Source organism: Hippocampus bargibanti, linkage group LG01 (assembly GCF_051943395.1).
Source record: "Hippocampus bargibanti isolate YZ-2025 linkage group LG01, ASM5194339v1, whole genome shotgun sequence".
Taxonomy (NCBI): Eukaryota; Metazoa; Chordata; class Actinopteri; order Syngnathiformes; family Syngnathidae; genus Hippocampus; species Hippocampus bargibanti.
In genome coordinates, this window is record NC_142734.1 from 7,750,819 (window position 1) to 7,775,626 (window position 24,808).

The 24,808-nt window shown below is 41.4% G+C and overlaps 1 protein-coding gene across 3 annotated transcripts; it reads right to left on the minus strand.

Moving 5' to 3' along the window:
• Positions 1–466: 466 nt before the first annotated feature.
• On the minus strand, positions 467–19,561 carry c1ql4a (complement C1q like 4a). 3 transcript variants are annotated; one of them, XM_088993254.1, is made up of 4 exons: positions 19,165–19,561; positions 18,884–19,077; positions 4,174–4,313; positions 467–4,067 (listed from the first exon to the last, which is right to left on the minus strand). In XM_088993254.1, the coding sequence occupies exons 1-4, from the start codon at positions 19,427–19,429 to the stop codon at positions 3,977–3,979; spliced, it is 690 nt and encodes a 229-aa protein (XP_088849380.1). In that variant the 5' UTR covers positions 19,430–19,561; the 3' UTR covers positions 467–3,976. The 3 variants fall into 3 exon arrangements, with proteins under 3 accessions (XP_088849380.1, XP_088849377.1, XP_088849378.1); XM_088993251.1 differs by having other exon boundaries at positions 18,884–19,561; XM_088993252.1 differs by having other exon boundaries at positions 468–4,313; positions 18,884–19,561.
• Between the last annotated feature and the right edge of the window lie 5,247 nt (positions 19,562–24,808).

A 24,808-nucleotide genomic window follows, 5' to 3' on the forward strand; every position in this document is an offset into this window, starting at 1 on the left:
GGATTTTTTTCAAAAGCTGACCATGCGTCTCATAATTTTATGCGCCTTATGTATGGAAAACGTTTTGAAATATGTCATTTATTGAAGGTGCCCCTTATAATGCGGTGCACCTTATGTATGGAAAAGGTTTTTAAATATGTCATTCACCCCATATTCCAGAAAATACAGTAATTGAATGTTGGCTCATGTTGTCCACGGTGAAATATCAATTGATGATTGTCCAGTTTCTATTTACTTTGAAGTTGTATAATATCCACTTGGCACAATAAATATGAACTTAACTCAGATATAGCAGAGAAAAAAATGACCACTGCCTTTTTCATTGACGTTTTTAGTGTCAAGCAGTACAGTTCTACACAAAACTAAAAAACAATGCTGAATGAATAGATTCAATAAGTCTGTGCATTGATTTTGTAAAGGCTGTTTATTTTAAATATCGTATACGTGATGTGAGCGAATTGTGCAAATGTAGCTAATGTTTAGGCCAGTGAATGGACAGTCAGTTCGGAAAGTATTCAGAACGCTTCACTTTTCCTTCATTTTCTTATGTTACAACACTATTGCAAAAAGGAATGGATTTTTTCCCCTCAGAATTCTACACTAAATACCCCATGATGACAGCATGAAAGACGTTTTGGTAATTTTTTTGTACATTTATTAAAAATTTAAAAAAAGTAAAGCGTGAAGCGTTCTGAATACTTTCCGAGCTGACTGCACATGCACTGTACTAGTTTTACAATTTGCAATGGATTGACCAAAATCAAGTTGACACATGTTCAATTATTTTCTAAAGCCATGAAACGTATCCACTGAATTTGAATCCCATCCAATTTAGTTTTCTGTCCAATAGATCTTGATATTCTTCCATCTGAAAAAAAAGCATAGCTTTATTATCAATTGAGATCAAAATAGCAGTGTTGATGTTTACTTCTGTCACTGGAAATCCACATTGAAACAAGAATCCGCATCTCTGCTTGTCCATGCCACTCGCTGGTTTAGCAACAACACACAATACGCATGATATAGGCATAGATTCTTTAATAATAGTTGTTTACCCAACTTTTTCAACATACTAGGAGAGAGATGAGTTAGACCTTTTTGTTAAGTAAAAAAATTATAAGTATAATATGATTTACTGCACAACACGTAGTTTGGGTGAAACAGTTATTTGTCCCTTCCATCGCTCATTATTTATATTCTGCATCCATTCGTACACGAACACGCACACACAATAATATTGTCAATAATATACTCATGTTGTAAACAGTGATGTTTTTAAAAATTCTGAAAATGTCTTTTTTGGATCGTAAAATGCTACAGGGGTGTCGTTTATGTTTATTTAAAGGACAACCGATGTCTCCGGAAAAGTTCTGTCCATAATTTGTAAAATGGATTTAAATGACTTCTACTGAGCGTATTTTACAAAGATTCCACCGCATATAGCTATATTTTACGTTTTAAGACTCGCGCTGAATATTCCGGAAGTCTTGTTTTTGAGTTGGTGACGAGTCCGTATGTGACGTTACTGAAGGAACGCCCCTGACCGGAAAAAAGGACACATTGTAGCAGTCCTTCCATCACGTCAATGAATTTTGCTGTGCTTGTTTGGTCTGAAAACGTTATGTTGCACCAAAAAGAGCCAGAAGAGGGTGACCAAGCTCCATATAAGGAATTTATCAACCTGTGGAAATGGGCTGATTAATTCCTCACAGGAGCTCGGTCGCCATTTTCTGCCTCTTTTTGGGTGAGACATTTCCCCCCAATGTTGCCTCAAAATGGCACGGAATAAATTCTTTAATCGATTGCAAACATGTATGCTTTCCTCTTCAGAACTATTTGAATCATATTCATAACTGCATGTGTAACATGAAAGCATATTCTCCAGATTGCAGATTTTGGACACTGTCATTTTTATTGGTGTTTTGCATTTTAATAAAAATCATACTGCGTGTTTTTGGGTATTTTAGATGCTATAAAACGTTTTTCTGATGTCAGTTAAAAAAACAAAAAAGTGATGTCGGTTGTCCTTTAAATTTCACTTGTTTTTTTTTCTTTGTTTTGGGGGTTTGTAAAATGAACTGGGAGTGTTGTCAATCCATCCACCCATCCAATTTCTAATTCACTTATCCTAACGAGGGGTGCTGGAGTCTATCGCAGTTCTGTCTTGGGTAGTTGGCAGGGGACACAACTTGTTGCCTACCAATCACAGGGTACACAGGGACGAACAACCATTCCCTCTAACAATAGCACGTATGGACAATTTTTAGGGATCCATTAATCTGCTACGTATATTTTCGGAATGTTGGAAGAAACCAGGGTATCCAGAGACCCACATGGACACAGAGAAGACATGCAAACTCCACACAGGGAGGCCGGAATCAAACCCTGCACCAACCAATCCCTGACATTTTTGGTTCTAAATTGTCCGCAAACAAATGGAGACATAAACACATTTTAAAGCATCAGGAGGACTTGGACAATGCGATCAGTACAGTGTTTACAGTTTGTGTTTACAAATAGTGTATAATTAATAGTCTAGTCAGGTTCGATTGATTGTGTGAGACGTATTGATTAACATGCTTTTGCCTACATGATAGTCTCAATAGAGCACGATAGAGACACAATAATTGTTGCATGAATACATTCTTGATGGTGTCAATCACAAGTGAGCACTGTATTATAATCCTTGCTTTTGATCCACCTATTGTATCCAATCTTGTTCAGTTGTGCATTTTTGTGCCGATATCTATCAGAGAGCAGAAATCTGTCAAATTCTTTGCAAGTCCGTGCAAGTAAGATTATGATTACTCGCCATACAGGTATTGCATAACAAACAATCTGAACAATGGTACTGTTTTGTCATTCTGCTTAACTCATTCACTGCCAGACGATGTGCATAAATATGTCCACTTCAGTGGCAGGGTTTTTGTCATTGTCACTCAAATTCCAGGACCCACAGAATATTGAGTTTTAGGACTACATAAACATTCAATGGAGCGTAAGAAACCTTAGACCACTGGTGTCAAAGTCAAGGCCCGGGGGCCAAATCTGGCCCACCACATCATTTTTTTTCGGCCCGCAAGAGCAAATCAAACTAGTGAAATTCCATGACGCTTGCTAAAATTATAACCAAAATTTCAGATTTTGGGATGTAAACCACAATAACAGTCGTTATTCTTGACTTCAGATTTGAAAACTAGTTTTTCTTTAATTTGTTGTGCGCCCTGTATGTAATATGTGGAGGGAATGAAAAATTCTAATGGCTTCCCTCAAATTCATAACGGCCCTCGAGAGGAAGCCATAACTACAATGTGGCCCGGGGCAAAAAATGACTTTGACAGCCCTGCCTTAGACTGTCTTCGTTCATCAGAAAAAAAAAACGAGTTAATTCCTAAATTATATGGGTCCGGAGTTATATGAGCTTGAAATGAGGGCAGCTGTACAAAATATAATGCAATACATATATTTATATATACAGTAAAGTCTCGTTATATCAATATCGGTCATATCGATAGTACCGCTTATTACGATACTATTTCTATGCACGCAAGGAGAAAATTACATGCGCGCAGGGTCGGATATATCGATAGTCCCGGTTATATCGATATTTTTCTGACTCCCGAGAATATCGATATAATGAGACTTTACTGTATTTATATTAGCGCATTAACAACAGCTGAAGCTGGAACAAAGCGCTAAAATAGAAAAAAGGGAAATGCCGGCCCCTTGTGGAAAGGAAAAAAACATTGCCAGAGGCCATTGCCAGAGGCGATTTATCGGCACCCCAACAAGAAAAAAACAAAACCCGAACACATTTTGGAATGGCCCTCCACGTCATATTTTCAACTCCTTAATACATTTGTGAATGGCAGTGAATTAGTTAAGTTTCAACGCATCACGTTAGAATATTGTTTATATTTTAGAGCCACAAAGTGCACACAAATGTCCCCCATATCAATCAACTCAATTGTACTTCTCACATCCCCTCCAACCTCCCCCTGCCTTTGATGTATGTGGGATGGCCGAGTGCATAGGTTTCCATGCATGTGTCGAGTCGTGTGCCTGTCCTGCATCAAGTCTGCATAAATAGATGACATGATTCAAAATCAACCCCACTCTTCTAATCAGGTCTGTCAGTCTGGGTAGATGAGGAATCCGGAAAAGGTGCTATACTTGTTTGTGTTGCCCCCGTGGACCTTTCCACCATCGAGCTGCACACACACCTCATCCCCCACGTCCAAATGCAAGATAACACTGTTGGAGGCGTAGTCGTAGTTCTGATCAGCATCCTGAGCGATGGCGCTTGCTCGTACCTGACAGCCAGAAAGAACACACACATTCAACAGTTAGATGACGGCGCTAACGGAGCATATGTGCAGAGGAATTCATCACTTTTTTCAATACCCTTGCTTTGTAAAATGAACGCTATGTCAATCTTCTGGTGCCTTTTTTCTCAGGTTCAATTATTAAGCACTCTTAAACGACACGCTCATATGTGAGGATGACATCGTGGACTTCTGGGATCAACAGGAGCAGACAGCTCGATCAACTTTGACCTGCCCCTCCCCCCCACCCCCAGAGGTGAACTGAGAACACAGACTCTCTACCTTGTATTGATCTGATGTGGTAGGGGCTCAAGGGGGTGGGGGGGTCTGATTGCGATTTGGAGATAAGTGACATTGGGAGGATGGGCGAAGGGGGGGGGGGCAGAGCAGCGGAGAGCAGCAGCCTAACTATATTGACCTGTTGCTTATGATTCTGTAGTCCAGCTCAATATGCATAATATTGAGTAGTCGGTACGAGAGCCAGACAGCTTCCCATTTGCATGCCGTGTGCGAGTTGCGGCTTATTGACCTACAGGCAGTGGATCTTTAGTTGTGTGCTAACATTTAATTGGGTGGACTCTTTCGTGATGTTTAAGCACACATGCTGAGATTGAGGAGGAAACGGGATTTCACTGTTGTGTGCTATCTGGGTAACAAAAATGATATATACTCTGCCTTTATACGACACCTCAGAGACCCCTGGATATGGTTTGGATGGGATCAGCATTTATTAGTATCGCAGTGGAGAAATGGGCATTAAAGTGATGAAAGGAAAGGAAGAAGTACAAAAACAAAATACAGGCGCAGCTGTAAAGGCAGCCACTCTTGCGGCGCCATCTTGAAGTCAAAAGACAAAAATAATATGACAACACAGTCATTCAATCTTAAGCACTTTCAGCACCCTCTTTGTTGTATGAAGCAGTTCTAGATGAAAGAGGAGAGGATCAAAGCATCCTTTTCACCAGTTGATCAGGAACGTCATGGTGAAATGTGCACGTCTGCTTCATGTTGAAAGCAAACATGAAGCTCTCGCATCCATTGACGAAAAGAGATTGTTTCACATCTCCTGCCCTACATAAATCCACTTCAATTCCAAGCTGCGAGAGTTCAACATACGCATCAGCGTTCTGCGCTGATACTCCTTTCTTCTCATCGCGGGCTCCTCAAACCATCCACTGTCCAACAGCACCGACCTTTCTGCTGAACAAAGCGGGGCTGTGAAAATGCTGCCCATTACAAGCGCAAAAAAGCACACTCACGCCAGAGCTGTGCAGCGATGTCAGTCAAATGGCACAGACATTCCTCCCAAATCAAAAACAGTGCTGGAATATTTGTGCTGCCGAAAAGGCACAACCACTCAACGGAGTCTCTACCTTGATGAATGTTGAAGGAATGTGTCTTCAAAATATTCTGCCGACTGACTCCCCACTGTCCCAAGTCGAGGTCAGCAGCATCCCAACTCCTCCATAGGCGGTGTTAAGGGTGCGCTCGTTTCCTGTCTTGAGATGTCGGACGATGGCCCAAAATTTTTGTGCAGCCATCCGGAAGTTCGCTTCCATAGAAAAAAAAGCGTCTGATAGGACTCCTTTAGCTTTGCGTCATTCTTTGCTGCCAATGTCCACCAACAAGCCACCATGACAAGCCCTGACCACCTTACGGCAACTAGTCAGATTAGACACATCAACAATTGAGACGTGTATCTATTGTTGAACATTGCAGACTCTGACTCAATGTACCCTATGTGCCCTCCTGGGATGTTGGAAAAGCTTTACCAGAGGTGGTTGTTCCAGACCATCCTTGTAAACCCTCACAAATCTGCCGTCTCAGACTGGCATCTTCATCAACACCGCATTATTAAAGCAGAATGCTGTTTGGACTGGTGGGGACAAATTGAACATTTTCTGGTAAAGATAATTTTATTTGGGCATTGCAGTTTCGGTTTCTTTATACTTTGTTTTAAATGTCTTCTTCTTGTTCAGGACAGTTCAATAATTCTGCTCTAATTTAAAGGACAACCGACGTCTCCGGACAAGTTGTGTTCATAATTTGTAAAATTGCTACAAATGACTTCTACTGAGCGTATTTTACAAAGATTCCACCGCCTACAGCTATATTATACGTTTTAAGACTAGTGCTGAATATTCAGGAAGTCTTGTTTTCGAGTTGGTGACGATTCCTGATGTGACATCAGGTCAGGAACGCCTCTGATCGAGAAAGCGAAACACAATGCATTTTGGGTACTTTGTTTGGTCTGAAAACTTTGCGTTGATCCGTTTTGATGGCGAAATTAGAAGGAAAAAAAAAACATAAATAACGCGATGGTGAATCGTTGTGTGTTGCAGCAGTACTACTATTTGATTGTAGTTGACACAAATTCCCAGCAGACAAATTAGCCCATTTCCAACAGAGATAGGCATTTTCTGGGACGCTACATTGGAGTCCTAACGGCTCGAATTGATAAGGAAGGACTTCTTTAATCGATTGCAAACGTATGCTTTCCTCTTCAGACCTATTTGAATCATATTCATCACTGGATGAGTATCCAGAAAGCATCTCTGAATCTGAAGCCATTGTTTTGATTCTAGAGCAAAGCAAGACGTCTTGACGTGACGTCACGAACAAGGGGGCAGGACCTTCTGAAACTCACCATTTCCTACTTCATTTTGAAGTAGTTTTGGGACACTTTAACTCCTTTGTATTGTTTTTTTTTTGCATTTGACTAAACATATCAGCCTGAGTGTTTTGGGTATTTTAGATGCTATAAAACGTTTTTCTGATGTCAGTTAGGAAACAAAAAAATGATGTCGGTTGTCCTTTAAATAGTCAGGAGGATGCTCTGGAATTTCTCCTGCAATCCGTTCATGAATAAACGTTACCACGCTGTAGTTTTGCCTGACAAGTTTCGTGACAGCCAATATCACATTTGCATCTTTGGCTGCGGCTGACAGTGACTCAACCTTCTCATCATTTTGGGCAAAGCGGAGTTAGACAGGGACACATTTTCACCCTATTCGGCTGTGGCAGATCTTCTTATAATAATAATAATAAAAATAATAATACATTTTATTTCTAAGCGCCTTTCAAAACTCCCAAGGACACTTTACAGTCACCGGATAAGAACTTTTTTTGTGCGTGTGAGCAGCGTCAGCCATTCGCGCCAGCGTTCACTCTACCCGGAAGTAACACACAGCAAAAAGGAAGAAGAAAGGAAAGAAAGAAGTAGAAAAACAAAATAGAAGAGCTGCTAGAAAGGCAGCCACTCTACGGCACCATCTTGAAGTAAAAAAAACAAAACTAAATAACAAATAATATGAAAACACAAAGACACAGTCATTCATTCTTCAGCCCTTGCTGTACCCTCTTTGTGGCCTGAAGCTCTTCACTTGATGTCTGTAAATTCTTTACAGCAAAAAAATAAAATACAAGAACGATCAATAAATGTGATGCTTCCGCCCCATTCTTGAGCACAAGACAGAGAAGCTTGGATATTCGGGGGGTGTCTTAAATGGATGAAAAACAGACTGATCCAGCACACTGTGTTGATCTCCAAGCAAAGTGTGAGACAAAGCTTGCGGCAGGAAGCCCTGGCGGGCTTGCCAATGGCAGTCTGCGCCTAACCCTTTCATCCTGGGCTCTCCATCGGGAGCACTCGGCAACCACAGGTGCAAGCCGCATTGTCGTTTTGTATACAACCAAAGTCTCTGAGTTGAAAGAAAGGAAAGTATGCAAAAAGAACAAGGGTCTTAGGGAAGGGAAGGGGATGTCCAGTGTCACGGACTGATCAAGCAAGGCTATTTCGTGAGACCAGAGAGATGTGGGGCTATAAGAAGTCTTGTTTTCATCTGAGGCGCTGCGCTCCATGGGTAATAAAACTGACAGGATTCATTCACTGTGATATACTGACCTCTTCGAGCGGAGACAATAGAAAAGTAGCTGTTAAACTTACCAAAGGGACCACAGCACATAGGAAGATGCGTAAGAAGGGCTCAAGTGTGGGCTTCACTTTACTGTACGTGTGTGTGTGTGTGTGTGTGTGTGTGTGTGTGTGTGTGTGTGTGTGTGTGTGTGTGTGTGTGTGTGTATATGTGTGTGTATGTATGTATGTGTGTGTGTGTGTGTGTGTGTGTGTGTGTGTGTGTGTGTGTGTGTGTGTGTGTGTGTGTGTGTGTGTGTGTGTGTGTGCCTAAATTGAATATTTATTGAACAGATTGTCCTTCTCCTCCGGGAGCTTTACGACAAGCGTCTATAACATGAAGCACATCCCGCATTGCTATTACCTGCCACTTGGTGTTATGCTTCATAATGGACAGCAAGATTGCCTCGGGCATACAGATGCGCCAAGACAGGAAACTATACCAGGCACGTGCACAGACAATTTTGCTAGTGGGTTTTAAAGCACCACCACAAATGCTCCTTTGCTTAATTCATTGTAAATATCCCTTGCTGATGATTTTGCTCCGTTTGTCGTTTGTCCGTACACTGTTCGGCATGTTGCACAATGCATTGTTTGCGTTGCGTTACCTGCGACAAGCCACTTCTCTTTCCACGATGCTTTTAATGTAGGTTTACCTTTTGTAGCGTCAACAATTTTGTTAGCTTCTTTTGAATCTTTCTTTTGGGGGCTGAGGTTTTGGCTTGTATTCTCTGTGCGTCTACTTTGGAAAATGATATGCAAATGCACCCGGACGCACGAATTTATTCGATGCAGGCTTCTGATTGGCTGACGAGTATGCAAATTGCCAAACGAACCGAAATGAAAAAAAAAAAAACGTTTTTTTTTATTTATTTTTTTTTTTTTTCTTGAAAAAGTTGTCGGCCACCCATGCGGGGACGTTTTGGAAGTTGTACGCCCGACGTAAAAGTTGCACACCCCAGGCGTCCGGGCAGACCTTATTTCAGACACTGGTATAAGGTGCATCCCCCAATGAATGGTGTATTTTCAAACTTTTTTCCAACTATAAGGCGCACCTTTAATGAATGAAAAAAGTTTAGTAGATGCATGTAATTAAGATTGTTACAGTATTTTCCGGTGCATAAGGTGCACCCCTAATGAATGGTTTATTTTCAAACATTTTTCCATATGTAAGGCGCACCAGACTATAAGGCACACACACACACTTCAATGAATGAAAAATATTTTCCAAATATAATACATAAAGATATAAAAGTTTCCCAAATATAAAGCGCACCACATTATAGAGTACATGGGGAAATGGAGTCGGTGGCTGCAAGACCTGTTGTGGCTCAATATGATTTCAAATATAAGGCGCACCTGCGTATAAGACGCAGGGTCATCTTTGAAAGAAAACGAAGAGTTTTGGGGGTGCCTTATACACCAGACAATAAAGTCAAAATCAGCTTGCACAGTCAAAATTTAATAAGTTAAAAAATGTTAAAAAGCCTATTTAGGAAATGGAAAAGTCTACCCATCCAAATAATGGTGCCGTTTCGGCATGCGGCACAATTCTCCCTCTCAGATATGAAAGCATTTTTTCGAGGACAATTAATGACAGAGAGGGTATTTTTGAAAATATGTTAAATATTAATGAATTAAAAAAACAGCTTGCCGTTTCTGGCTGAGGGCTGTCGCTATCGGCTGTAAAATAGTGAATATTACATACGTATGACATATACATGCCGTTTCCTTGCATATGACGCATTTTTGGACCTTACTTAAAGATTGGTGAGATTTCCCCTATCTTATATCTTTGGGAAAGTTTCTACAGGTAGCAGCATGTGTTGACATTTTAACACCACTTGACCTTTTATAAGATGCCATGACAGGTCAGAAAACTGAAGAAAGGTCTGTTCATTTGCAGGGCGTGTTTGTGTCATCATTACAGATTCTTTATTTCCTGCATATAATAGTTGACCATGTTAAACGCTTAGTTACAGCTTCAGCTGTTGTTAAAGTGCTATATAAATCAATACAGTATGTATTGTATTGTATTGTATTGTATTGTGAAGACTAACTTTAAATTTGTTGGAGTCACGGTTCGGTGAGTGACCACGGGACCAAACTAATGAGATATCACAGTATGGCCTTTTCTTAACAGATTAATTTTTCATTTTTGAATAATATTTTCAATTTTGTTCTATTTTTTAGCACACCAATAGTGGTTAGGGTGTGCCAGTTTTGCCCAGAAATTTCCTTCCGCATCATAAAATCTCAAATCATTGAAAAATCTAAAATGTGCTTAAGCATGGATCGAAATTCCTGTTTGTCTCAATGTATAGATGATGTTTTTTTTAGAGTGCAAACAAGTGTATCGACAGTTCAACTACAGCTGGTTGCTGACTATTTTATATTTAATAACACACAATTTTAGAAGCGTCAGTGCTGTCTCATAAAATTGTCAAAATCCGTGTGTTTTTATTTTTTTTTGGTGTTCTCGTCAATAGCCAGCTTTTGTCTTCGAAGCTCATACAAAGCTTAAAAGGAAATAAAATTTTACTGCCTGAAGCCTGTCAATTGTCATAAGCCTCCGGCCACTATACCTTTACTTGACCCGTATATGTTGCCGAGCCAATTGTCTTGTATTGTGACATAGCTACTTTGTGACCAAAACATATGTTGTGAGCACAACAGGACACTGGGTATTGGTCACTGTTGGAGGAGAGTGGCCTTTCTTTCCTCCGCATGTTCGTTAATATCGGATGAGAATTTTGGTTATCCAAGTACAGGTTGGAGTCGATGAACACTACCTACACAGGGGTTATTTGCAGAATATTCCGGACACACATGATTTACAGACAATGGCTGCTTGATCACTATTCTGTCCATACAATGGACACACAGCATAATTATTTCATCAGAAGGGCGGTATCAAGACTATGGTGCGATATCGAGGCGGCATTCTCCCAAAACAATTCTCGGCTTTTATCAGTCTGTCTCCGCAAAGTCTACAGTAAGCAGTGTATCAAGGTTAACAGATGGTTTCTAGATTGTTCCACTTGGTTCACTCCACGTATAAGAATGTTATACAGGCTTGACTAAATATAGCGGAAGACACACATCATTATTATAATTTTCACGACACATTATTAAGAAAGCAAAATACAATGGCAGAGGGTTTAAGACACAAAATATAATCAAATCGAATTGATGAATAACTAATTTTAAAATCAGAAGTCCACAACAATGACTATTATTGTGGATTACATATGACAATGTTATATTTTGGTACAGACTTTAGCAAGCATTTTAGGATTTGACATGATTGATTTGCTTTCGCGGGCCACACAAAATGATGCAGCGGGCCAGATCGGACCCCCTGGCCTTGACACCTGTGCCCTACAATGATTTATGTCACATGTCGGGCTACCTAGTACGGGAAGATGTTGAGATTAAAAAATAGCTTTGGTCACTTCCAAATTCAAGAAAAGCCAAAGATCCGCCCCTCAACGATATTTTGTAAACAATAGGACCTTTTCCTGAGCTAGCTGACCGTCCGCTAGGGAGTATTTTGCATTTTCTTTTTCTCAAGGGCACCATTCTTATTAAAATCTGTCTTTCAACTATAACAAAGCAAATGATGGTGTGACCTCAATATCATTTCATTACATTTCCCAGCAGTTTGAACGTGTCATGTCGCTAACACTATAGCTGCTGAACCAAGACCTGTGCTCTTCGCTCACAAATCCCCAGACATTGAATCCCCGTCAAGCTGCAATGATTTGTGGAAGTTACATTGAGGTGTGAGCATGTCGGGCTCACAAAGTGAGGATTTAAGGAATTTAATGGCTATCGGATCTATGAGAATCCCATGGAAGCCCTGCTCCGAAAATGCAGGCATCACATTACCAACCTCTTGTCACACACACACACACACACACACACACACACACACACACACACACACACACACACACACACACACACACACACACACACACACACACACACACACACACACACACACACACACACACACACACACACACACACACACACACATGCACACTCCTGTTAAGGCTTGAGTAGCATTTTATTCAGAGTGGTTTGCTGTAATTAATGAGCATAACTATGAAACAAAAACAAACAAGCATCTATTTCTTTGATTTTATTGAATAGCTCTGTGGCAACGGCCAATTTGTGGGAAAGTGAAGCAAAATTGAGTTGGATTCATAACACAGCCTGTTGTATAAGAAATAATGAAATAGAAATAAAGCATTTCACAGGCAAACTGACGACGTTTGCATGCGTTCAATAGTCATGAAACCCTTTAAAAATCCTTTAAAAATGTTGGCAATATTTGTTTTTTTATGTCATGCAAACAAACACAAAAAAACAAATATGCCCTTTTTTGGGAATTTGACACCCCCAGAATGACTGTCGATGGTCATTTGTCTCAACATGTGACCTGCGACGACTTGCCGGCGTCCAGTTGAGGTTGTCGCAAACCTTTTGACCGAAGTCAGCTGGGCAGAAGGTTATCCAACTCCCAACGACCCTCTTCAGGATCGGCCGGGTCGCAAAAAAATGGAGGTAAAAGAATCTCCGAGACACAGCACAGCTGTTATTTTAGCCAGAAAAATTGCTTGTGTAGCTCTGATGTTGTTCTGCCCTCAAAGACCAAAATCTGTTTCTAGAAAATAATAGTGTGTTCTTCTATGGACGCCTTCAGTTTAAGTAGAAAATGTTGAATATCTAAACATGAGAACATTTTGAATACCCAATGATTCAATTAAAATGTTAGTAGGCCGGATGAATCCCAAAATATTGGATAACGGCTACATTTGGAATGTTAGAGATTAGCGGCATATTGCGCCAAAAAAATGACCCTGCGCCTTATACGCAGGTGTGCCTTATATGTGAAGTAATATTGAGCCGCAACAGGTCTCGCAACAACTGTCAGCAGCCACCGACTCAATTTCCCCCTGTAGAAGAAGTTGTGCACCGTATAATGTGGTTTGCCTTATATTTGGAAAACTTTTTTATATTTATATATTATATTTGGTAAACTTTTTTCATTGATTGAAGGTGTACCTTATACTCCGGTGGACCTTATATGTGGGAAAAGTTTTAAAATAAGTGTTACCTCGGTTTACAAACCCTTTGGCTTACAAACTTTTCAGTTTACGAACGCTAAATTTATGACAATTTTACCTTGGCATGCGAACTATTTTTCGGGATACACACGGAGCTGCCACAATGACTGATGTGTCATTCGTGAACGAGCCCATTCTCCTAAAAGAAAATGGCAGCCTGCTTGTTTTGGACTCTATTGCTCGCCCCCAGTCGTTGGTTAAAGCCACGTGATTGGTGATGAACGCTGCAGTGGAAGGGGGGGGGGGGGGGGGGGGGGTTACAGACAGCGCGAGAGTGAAGCATTCTCGAAAATAGAAAATGGCTGCCGACATTTTTTTGTCCTCTATTCCCCGCCCCCAGTCTTTGGTTAAAGCCACGTGATTGGTCAAGAACGCAGCAGTGAGGGGAGGTGGTTTAAGCATTAAAGAGACAGGCAGACAACAGAGAGAGTGACAAAATGGTTGGAAAACAGTGAAATTGGGACTTCTTTCAACTTTGATAGTTCAAAGCCAGAGTGTAGACTGCAAGGTTAAAATTCCCATCAATCAGGCTCCACAAATAACCCACACTAGCCATCAGTTCAATTTCAAATGAGAAGACAAGCAAGGGAACCAGCTATTAATGATGTTTCTAGTGTGTCTGCTTTCATCTGTTGCTGTTGCGATATCACAACTTCCAAGATGTACAACGCAGAGCACCTTCAGACACTTTATGCAAAAAGCTATCCATTCCATCAAGCCATCAACGACCATCACAAAGGTAAATCAAACGACTTTATTATATAGTACAGTTTATTTCTTTAATTATAAAACTGTAGCACATTTATTATACATAAAATAAGGTATATTTTGTGTAGTTTTAAGGCTTAGAAAATTAGAAAATAGAAACTTGCGTTTTATGGGTACCTGGGAATGGATTATTCTCATTTTAATGGTTTCCTATGGGAAATAAATTTTTGGGATGCACACATTTCTCCTTACACACTCCGTCTGGGAATCAATTAAGTTCATAGGCCAAGGTATCACTGTACACCATTTATTGGGGGTGCGCTTTATAATCCGGTGCCACTTATACACCAGAAAATACGGTAGGTAAGCCGTGGTTATTAATGTTAGTTTTGCTTGTGGCTGTTTTGCTCCCTTGTGACTAAAAGTGTTGTCTGTGCCATTAATTATGTTTTTAGAACTGCAGCAGTTTGTATTTATCACATTTCGGTTTGCGACCAACGGGTGGCCCTCTTCGTCCTTGCCTGCAGCTGCAGGAGTGTTGGTCGTTTTAATCAGTGGCAGTTAAAAGGACTCCCGGCATGACCATTCAGTGTCGGGTCATTGCTTGTTTCACCCTATCAGGTTTGTTTTGTCTTGTCGTGATTTGCTCATGGTTTTGTTTGCTACGTTGGACCTTTTTGTTCGGATGACTTATTTAATATACTTTATTTGATACACTCTGTCAAAAATACCCTGCTCCTCCTTCCTGCCTGCTTTTTTTAGGGGGTCCACTACCACCACCACCTTGCAAAATCGTGACAGGATTATGGAACAAAGACAATTAAAATGTAGTACAGCAGAGCCATCCAGTAGAAGTGCACAGGGGAGAACACTTTTCCGTTATCCCTTGGCCAAATTTGACGATTTGTCCAGACATGCAGAGCGCATGTCCATTGGTCATCTGCCTGATCTCGTCCTGGCCTTCATTGCCAGCCTCCTCAATGGCTTGTCTCGTGGCCAACTGTCATCCATCTTCCTCAGCCTCACTCCCCATATTCACATGAACTCACTTTTCTTCTTTTTCCCTCCACTCCATAAATTTCAAGTGGAAATCTCAGCTTGTACCCATCATTTCGAAGTGCTGCTACTTTGGATTACATTTATTCTCAGTCACTGTCTTGTGTGTTTCTCAAGGTATCAAGGTTAGAATGTAAACAGAATGGGCAAGATAGAGGATTTTTCTTATTTAAAGGACAACCAACGCCTCCAGACAAGTTGTGTCCATAATTTGTAAAATCACTTTAAATGACTGCTACTGAGCGGATTTTACAAAGATTCCACGGCATATAGCTATGTTTTAAGACTTGCGCTGAATATTCAGGAAGTCTTGTTTTCGAGTCGATGACGATGCCTGACGTGACGTCACGTCTGGAACGCCCCTGACTATGAAAACGACACACAATGCATTTTGGGTACTTTGTTCGGTCTGAAAACTTCGTGTTGATCCGTGTTGATGACGAAATTAGAAGGAAAACACATAAATAACACGATCAGCCCATTTCCAACGGAGCTTGGGCGCCATCTTGTGCATTTTCTGGGACGCTACATTGGCGTCCCGACGGCTCGAATTGATACGGGAGGACTTCTTTAATCGATTGCAAACATTTATGCTTTCCTCTTCAGAACTATTTGAATCGTATTCAAAACTGGATGAGTAACAAGAAAGCATCTTTTCCGAATCTGAAGCCATTGTTTTGATTCTAGAACCAGGCAAGACGTCCTGGCGTGACATCACAAACAAGGGGGCGGGACCTTCTGAAACTCGGCATCTCCGAGGTCATTTTGAAGTAGTTTTGGGACACTTTAACTCATTTTTATTGGTGTTTTGCATTTGACTAAAAATATCAGCCTGGGTGTTTTGGGTATTTTAGATGCTATAAAACGTTTTTCTGATGTCAGTTAGGAAACAAAAAAATGGTGTCGGTTGTCCTTTAAGTCATTCACTGCAAGACGTCCAAAAAAATGTGTCCACTCCAGTGCCAGAGTTTTTGTCATTTTCACTCAAATTCCAGGACCCACAGAATATTGAGTTTTAGGACTACATAAGCATTCGATACAGCGTTAGAAACCTTAGACTCTCTTTTTTCATCAGAAAAGAGTTAATTCCTAAGTTATATCGATCTGGAGTAACATGAGGTGCAAATGTACAAGGCTGTACAAAAGGCAAATGCTGCCCCCTTGTGGAAGGGTAAAAACATTGGCAGAGGTCTGACCAAGGCTTTTTCGGCACCAAAGCAAGAAAAATCAAAACCCGAATAAATTTGGGAATGTCGCTCTATGTCATATTTTCAATTCCCGAATACATTAGGGGGTGGCAGTAAATGAGCTAAGGATGGACAGGTAACAAATGAAATCTATGCAAATTTGAAGATTAAAAAAACAACAACCCACCAATTGTTTGATTCTCCTCTTTGCAATGCAACCTGCCAAATATGGCATCCATTTTGTAAACCCAAACCACCACCAGCGGCATCCAGTATCCCGCAGGCTTTACTAACTTCAGGTCTTTAGGCAAGCGCTCTACGAACGGAACTATTTAACCAAATGACGGCTGTCACAAGGACCTTGTGAGTTTAAATAATTGAGTTGAATAAAAATATAATTAATGGGACAAATGACGGCGGGGTTACGGTGGAAAGAAAGGATTGTGAGAATTAAGAAGATCTCATCCAAAGTGTTTCAATTATTTAGCAGCTGAAGATGGTTTGAATGACAATACTGGACCTTAGACACTTGACGGATATTTGCTTTTATGCTGAGGTGCGTTTCATTTGAAAAATGAGAATGACGAAAAATGATTTCAAACAATTTTTTTTTATGGCGACAGTGGGTCAAAAACTCAAGAAAGGTACAGTCCTCTCAGTTAGACAGGAGTGGTCCATCGATGAAAAGGTTTCTTCAACCGTCATTTGTACTTCCTTGAAGGTGTCGGACGTTTCACTCCTCATCCGAAGAGCTTCGTCAGCTAACTAAAGTTGTGCTGATAACCTTGGCTCTATATCCCTAATGGGCCTCTTCTCTGATAGGTCCCTGTGCCGCACCCCGATACCACGTAGGCTTTGTCATGCTAATGAGGTGAAACCAGATTGGTAAACAGATTGGCTTCAGGGAGTGGTCCACTGCTCCCCCGACCTTAGAGCAGGGACCTATCAGAGCGGAGGTCTGGCACGGCTACCTCTGTCCATTAGGGATATCGGGCCAGGGTTACCAGCACAACTTTAGTTTGATGACGAAGCACTTCGGATGAGGAGCGAAACGTCCAACACCTTCAAAGAAGTTCAGATGACGGCTGAAGAAACCTTTTCTTCGATGGCAGCATACATGTTTCAAACATAACTTATTTGATAGTGTTTGCATCACGACATCTTGGACAAAAAAAATAGTCTTGAGTGCAGAGAATCCGAGTGATATTCTGCTTCTTTTTCTCTCTCACACCACCAAATACAACCCCACACTCCATCACCCACACATCCCTCCCAAGCTTTAATTAGTATCTGGGGAATGCCCAAGTGGATGAGTGGCCTGTCAATTTTGCATTCATTATTCATTTATAGCTGAGGTGTCAACTGACTGGACTGCCTAGTGATGGACGCTCTTTCGGTGCTCTTTTGCATTCGCGTTTCACCAATAGTCAAGCCGGGTGTGTGATCCTCTCTAATTAGACTTCCTTTTTGTGACGGCTGCATTCTGCCACTTGTCATTTAACTGCAGCGAGCGTGCAAAGGTAAATATGGGTGACAGGCAGGCGACTTCACACCGCATGGTTCCCCTGTTAAAGAGGAAGATGCAGATTCTTTCATTTGTCATCTGTCACGTGGACACCTGCTAAGAAGAGTTCAATGTTGTTGGCGAATAGGAGTCAGCGATAGGAATGAGGTCACTGATAGTGGAAAGGTGCGTGCGGCTGACTTTGATATGGGCAGCATAGGAATATTGTATTTTCCGGTGTATAAGGCGCACCCAAAAGCCTTGATTTTCTTCAAAAGATGACCCTACGCCTTATACGTCGGTGCGCCTTATATGTGAAGTAATATTGAGCCTCAACAGGTCACTCAACAAATTTCAACAGCCACTGACTCCATTTCCCCCTATAGAAGAAGTCATGCGTAACGCCAGCCTCTAACCTAGCACCTTATAATGTGATATACCTTATATTCGGAAAACGTATATATATTTCTATATTATATTCGGAAAACATTTTTTATTCATTGAAGGTGCGCCTTATAGTCCCATATATATGGAAAAAGTTTGAAAATACACCATTCATTGAGTGTGCGCCTTATTCTACTTTGCGCCTTATACACCGGACAATACGGTAATTTTTGCGTGTGTATGTGCGTGTATGTGTGTGTGTGTGTGTGTGTGTGTGTGTGTGTGTGTGTGTGTGTGTGTGTGTGTGTGTGTGTGTGTGTGTGTGTGTGTGTGTGTGTGTGTGTGTGTGTGTGTGTGTGTGTGTGCGTGCGTGCGTGTGCGTGTGCGTGTGCGTGTGTGTGTGTGTGTGTGTGTGTGTGTGTGTGTGTGTGTGTGTGAATGAGTTAATGGGCCCCTACCTCTAAATTGTTGGCCTGGGTGAAATGGAGGTTTGAAGAAAAAAAGGGAAAGTAAGAATTAAGCAGACACAACAGCTCCCAAGACATCAGCCCACTCGGCGTCTGGCTGCTCAGCCCGATAACAGTCCACTTTGGATGGATGGATTGTCCACATTCTTCCACATAGATGCACACATACACACAACCAAACACACTTATGCATTTACTCACCAGTCCATTCTTCTTCAGGTCCGCCCACATGCTGGTGCCGTCACCCCCTCTCATGAGCACATGGTAGGTGAAGAAGTAGATGCCATGGAGCGGGCAGGTGAACTTGCCCGTGCTGGGCTCATAGTAGTTGCCCACGTTGGTGACCACGTCATCAAATTTCAGTACTTCGCTGCCCTCATGCTGCTTGCGAAGCCCTGCGTAAAAGGCAATTTTGGGAGTGTAGAGAGAAGGAGAATAGCCACCAGGTCCAGGACCTGGTGGACCTTGCGGTCCTGGCTTGCCTGGCTCCCCAGGGAGGCCACGTGCTCCCGGAGGGCCAGGGATCCCCGGTGGTCCTCGAATGCCGGATTTGATCTTCTTCCCAGAGTAATCCTGGGGTGGCGGAGACACCGCTGCTAATTCCTGGCCTGGCTGAGAGGTGCTGTAGGAATCACAGACCATCCGGCAGCTTCCGAGCATCTCGTAATGGCTCCCTTCGCTTCCCGTGCTTCCTCCTTTGGTTGTGTGGACCAGCAGGGGAATGGCCACCAGTAGAATGAGGACCATGGCTACCCCTACGGCCGCGCCAATCACACGCTTCCTGCGGCTGAGGCGCGAAGCAGCCAATGTCAAAAAGTCCTCCTCCCCCTTGACTCCAATGGTGCTCGCCAGGGTGAAGCCTCTCAAGGGACCCGTATGGTGTGAAAATGTGGACAAGGATGTAAGCAAGAGGGAGGGAAGCGTATAAGTGGGACACGTGTACTGAGATATGAGAGAGGCAATATGGCAGACAGCCAGCGGAACACAAGTAGATGAAAAGCTCCACGAAAAATGATGACGGTGTCCAGGGGCAAGAAAAACGAAACAAACAAACAAAAAATCTAAAAGTGTACGATTAAAAAGATAAGAAAGACGTGTATGAGATTATAAATATTTGGGCCAAACAAAAATTCCACCCAAAACATAGTTTAAAGGAAGTTTTGATGTGGTTTTAACTTCAAATTTCAAAACTACTTCATTTATTTGCAGAAAAGACAAATAGCAGTTGGAACTTATCTGAGTGAATGCTGCCAAACTCCCCTGAATAGGGACGCCGATCCAATTTTTCTTCAGTTTTGCTCACACAGACAGCTGTTATTCAAGGAGCTTTTATAAAGATTGCCGCTGGGCCATGTTACACAAGTGAGGGATTATTTTTTTCCCCTAACACCATCATCGTGTTTGTCCCATCCGATAGAGCTTCGGAACTCTTCCTCCTCTATATCGGCACTGAGGGAAGAAAATGATGCACAATTGAAACCGAACAAAAACAAAAGTAAAATACTGTATACTATGTATTATAATACATTATTTTCTGATCACATTTGTAATTATTTAAACACATGGTCATCATTATTTTCTTAACTCAGTCATGATTTGTAAAGTAAATATTTCAACATATTAAATGAAGTGAAATTCATTGCAGCAATGACTTTTTCAGTTTACTTTGACAATTGAGTCGGCGGGGAAAACAAAAAGACTGCTTACCGTCACTCTTTGGGAATCCCCACGTATATTTGAGCCAATCGGTACTCTCTTTAATGCCAAATGTTCCACCCGTAAACATCTCAGGGAGCACCAAATCTTTCGGCATGTGTGTCAAGGTAGGAGCTGGAAATTGACATCACAGATGACGTCTGAAGACAGCAGACCACAGAAAAGTGGCACTTTTCTTTTGTTTAAAGTAGGTCCAAAATAGGAATGCTGCAGATGTGCACCGTAACACTGGACTGCTGCACACTTGTGTTTGGAGACACACCTGTTTGAGCTCGCTCTCTCTCTCTCTCTCTCTCTCTCTCTCGCTATCTCGCTATCTCTCTCGCTATCTCTCTCTCTCTCTCTCTCTCTCTCTCTCTCTCTCTCTCTCTCTCTCTCTCTCTCTCTCTCTCTCTCTCTCTCTCTCTCTCTCTCAGGCGCACCTCCAATGAATTGTGTATTTTCATTTTTTTCCATATACAGTGAGACCTCAACTTACAAACACCTTATCTTACAAACTTTTCGTCTTACAAACGTCAAATTTATGAAAATTAAACCTTTTAATAAGCACTATTTTTATAATACACACCCACCACGGCTGGCGGAGTGATCTTCGGCGGAAGCACACGACCGAACAGCACCAGAGGTTAAGTTACCAACAGTCCTTATGGAAGGTGACTCTCCTTCCATAAGCCATCAACGACCAACAAAACGGTAAATAAAACTTTATTTTACAGCAGTTTATTTCTTGAATTACAGTCCTCATGTAATGCGCCTTTCCAAACAGCAATTCCCTTTGACCTTCAACCTCCAACGCCATTCCATCAAGCCATAAATGACCATCACAAATGTAAATAAAATGACTTTATGATACAATGCAGTGTATTTCTTTCATTACAATACAATAGCACATTTATTATACATAGAATAAGGTATGTTGTGTGTAGTTTTAAGTCTTATTTAGTTGAAAAGTATATTTTATGGAAACCCGGGAACTGATTATCCCCATTTTAATAGTTTTCTATGGGAAATTTATTTTTGAGATACACACTTTCCGCCTTACACACTCTGTCTGGGAACCAATTAAGTCCGTAAGTTGAGGTCTCACTGTATAAGGCACACTGGGTCACAAGGTGCACCTTCAATGACTGACAAAAGTTTTCCAAACAAAATATAGAAATATATTAAGGTTTTCCAAATATGAGGTACACCACATTTTATACAAGGTGCTACAGTAGAGGCTGGGGTTACGCATGACTTCTTCTATAGGGGGAAATGGAGTAAGTGGCTGTTGACAGTAGTTGCGAGATTTGTTGTGGCTCAAATTGTGTACGTTCATCATGCATGTACAAAGTTGTTACCTGTCTGCGTGTCAGAGATATTTGGTCGGACACTTGAACAAAGGCTCGAAAACAGGAAGATTGTCTTTTACTGCCGGCAGGGGACGTAGCTAATCATGACTGACACCCAACTTCTGCAGCACTCTGCCAAGTTATTTATTTAGAGTTTTTGCAAATTTAAGTGAGACATTAGTAAAACAGTCTTCTTGATTTCAATACCACGCCCCTGGGCCTCCCAAGCACCAACAACTATAAAACAACAGAACATAGACATTTTATTGGGGTGTCCTTTCCATGAGCTGTAACCTGGCTAATGAGCTCTTCCTGTGAAGGAGTTTACCAAGTCCTAAATTAGTCCAAGGCCGGATCTTTTACATGGCGATGGCAGTTTAACAGGCTGTGTCTGTTCACCTCAGATTTACCCTAGATTTTGTGTGCTTCCATTGTGTTCGGCGGCATGAAACTTTAGAATATGACAGCTTCTTTTCTGTCTATTCTCTACCACTTGCCAACTGAAAGAGTAGCAGGTTCAAGTGTACCTTCCAAGGTCCATTTCATGGAAATGATGGAGAAATGGAGAAGATTAAAAAGTTTAAGAAGAAGCTGGTCTTCCTATCATTGTGTTGTAACCGGGAGAATGTCATGCGGTGGATTTAGTATGATGGTCCCTCCTCTCCTTCGCTTGACAGAAAATAAGGTTTTGTACTGTTCAATTGTAGTTTGTTATTCTTAACCAAGCATCGACTCTCAATCAACATACAGTATAAGGGATAAATACTGTCATCAAATGGTGAGTTTTGTTTTGCTTTTTTGAAAGTTGCTGTGCCGATGACCATTTTGTGTTTGGGAGCCTTTTACTGAGCATCTTTATTAAATTCATAGAGTTGCTTCTTCTGTAGCCACAAGGGTACATAAGCCAGTGTCTTCTTGTGCCTGTCCCAAGCCTGGATAAATACAGAGGAATGTGTCAGGAAGGGCATCCGATGTAAAAGCTTGGTCAAAACAAACATGCGAATCAAGCCTCTGAAGATGTGATTTGCTGTGGCGACCTCTTGAAGGGAAAAGCCGAAACGAAAAGAAGTAGATAAGGGATAAATACTGTAAGATAGATAACAAATTTTGAGCAATTCACCATTTTATGCATGGAAATGATTTAATGTGCCATGGATGACTACTTCACAGTATTTTACAATTATTATTAAAACACTAATGCAGAGTTTTCAATTCATTGTCGGTTTACAGAAATCCATTTCTCTGTCGGCCCACATTTCACACTGCAGCATTTCACAAGTCCATTGTGAAGTAATCATTATTTCAGTTTTGGTGTTGTGATTTTTGTCAAATAAAATGACTGCCTTAGCCAAACAAAGGTTGGTCCTGGTTGAACCCAAAATGCTCTCTACTGTAGTTGCTGGATGGCAGGGGGCAGATCTTCATTGCCAACAATATGCTCGCAATTGCATTTTTAGAGCCTCTTAAAATATTACTGAGATGATTAATATTGAAATATGTGTATGTCTCTCAACCGTCTGTCTCCCTTTCTGCTCCTTCCTCCCTCTGACTTCATTTCTCTTATATTCATTGTGTTGGCACAATGCTTCGCTGCTATTGCTTTATTATGAGGCCGCTGCACGGGACTCGGTTGGCCCCATAAACCAAACACGGAGTCACAGGAGACTAAGCAGTGGCCCTCCTGAGTTGTTACCCCGTTTAGTGATGAATTTCACCGATTAAGATACACAGAGTAAATCTCTGTCTTTTGTGCAGATGCATCATTTTTGTTCTGGCTACTCTACACTCGGTGTAAACATATAAGACGAGAACGAGAAACTTATTTATGGCCACATTAGTCACATTTTATTTCTCCTCTGGTTCAGCCGCGTAGTCCGCAAGCTTTCCGATACTAATTCTTCAAATCCCCCCAACCACAGCAACATTAAATAACTCCACGCTTTTAATGCATAACGTTTAGGAATCGCCTTGCACAAAATAAATCCATTGTTTCTTGCAAGCAGGCAGACGAATGGCCTCCGTTGAGGGGTTGACTTGTCCGATGCGGGTGCATTTGTCCATCATGTAATAAGAAGGAGCGAGTCACATTGATCATCAGCTCTGATGGATGAAGACGCAGTATGCCAGGGAGGCACATCACCACCACAAGGCTGTCACTGTCCGACTTGGCACCGTTCACATGTTCTATCGTTTACGCTGACAGGAATCTTACCATCAAACTGTTCTTCTTTGCTGCTGTATGTAGATAGAAATCTTGGGAATCAATTGAGAAACAGCATGGGAGGCGAAGTGGCATTACGGGGTCAGTCTAATATCACATAATCTGCAGGAAGGGTACACAGGGGGAAATATACTAGTGCTGCTCTTGTCTGGATAAGCGGCAAATGAACTGAGCTCTTACTGAAGAGATGGGACACCATTCGTCTCACGTTAAAACCTGATTCAATTCTTTATACCGGAATATATCTTGATTCACACAGTCAGAATCAGAATCATCTTTATTGGCAACGTATGTAGAACACAAGGAATTTGTTTCCTGTAGAACACGCTGCACTAGTATCATGATAATAAAAGACATGGCAAATTAAGTATGGCGGACTCTAATAAAGGCTAATCACTTACACTAATTCCTTAGCGTAAGTGCTACCTCTCAGGAATAACTGTGCGACAATGTGCAAAGTATCAAGCAGTCAGTGAATCAAACAGACAGTGCTGTTCCACGGGATTGTACAAAAATACAAAGAGGCACTCTATAGTTCGATTTCGGTGACTATTTAGAGAGTTAATGGCGACGGGGGAAGAAGCTGTTTAAATGACTGCTGGATTTGGTGCGCATGCATCAGTAGCGCCTGCCTGAGGGGAGTAGCTGGAAAAGGTGGTGGGCAGGGTGCTGAGGGTCCAGTAGGATTTTTCGTGTGTTTGAGATGATACTGGCAGTTCAAAATCAATTATTCGAAAAACACTCTTTTTTTTTTTTTTTTACTTGTAAAAGTTTCCAATCAGTTTCTTTATGTCATTGCTAACCGTTGGAAGCATGTTCATGTTAAATCTGTGCTTTGAAATATATTGTCTGGCACAC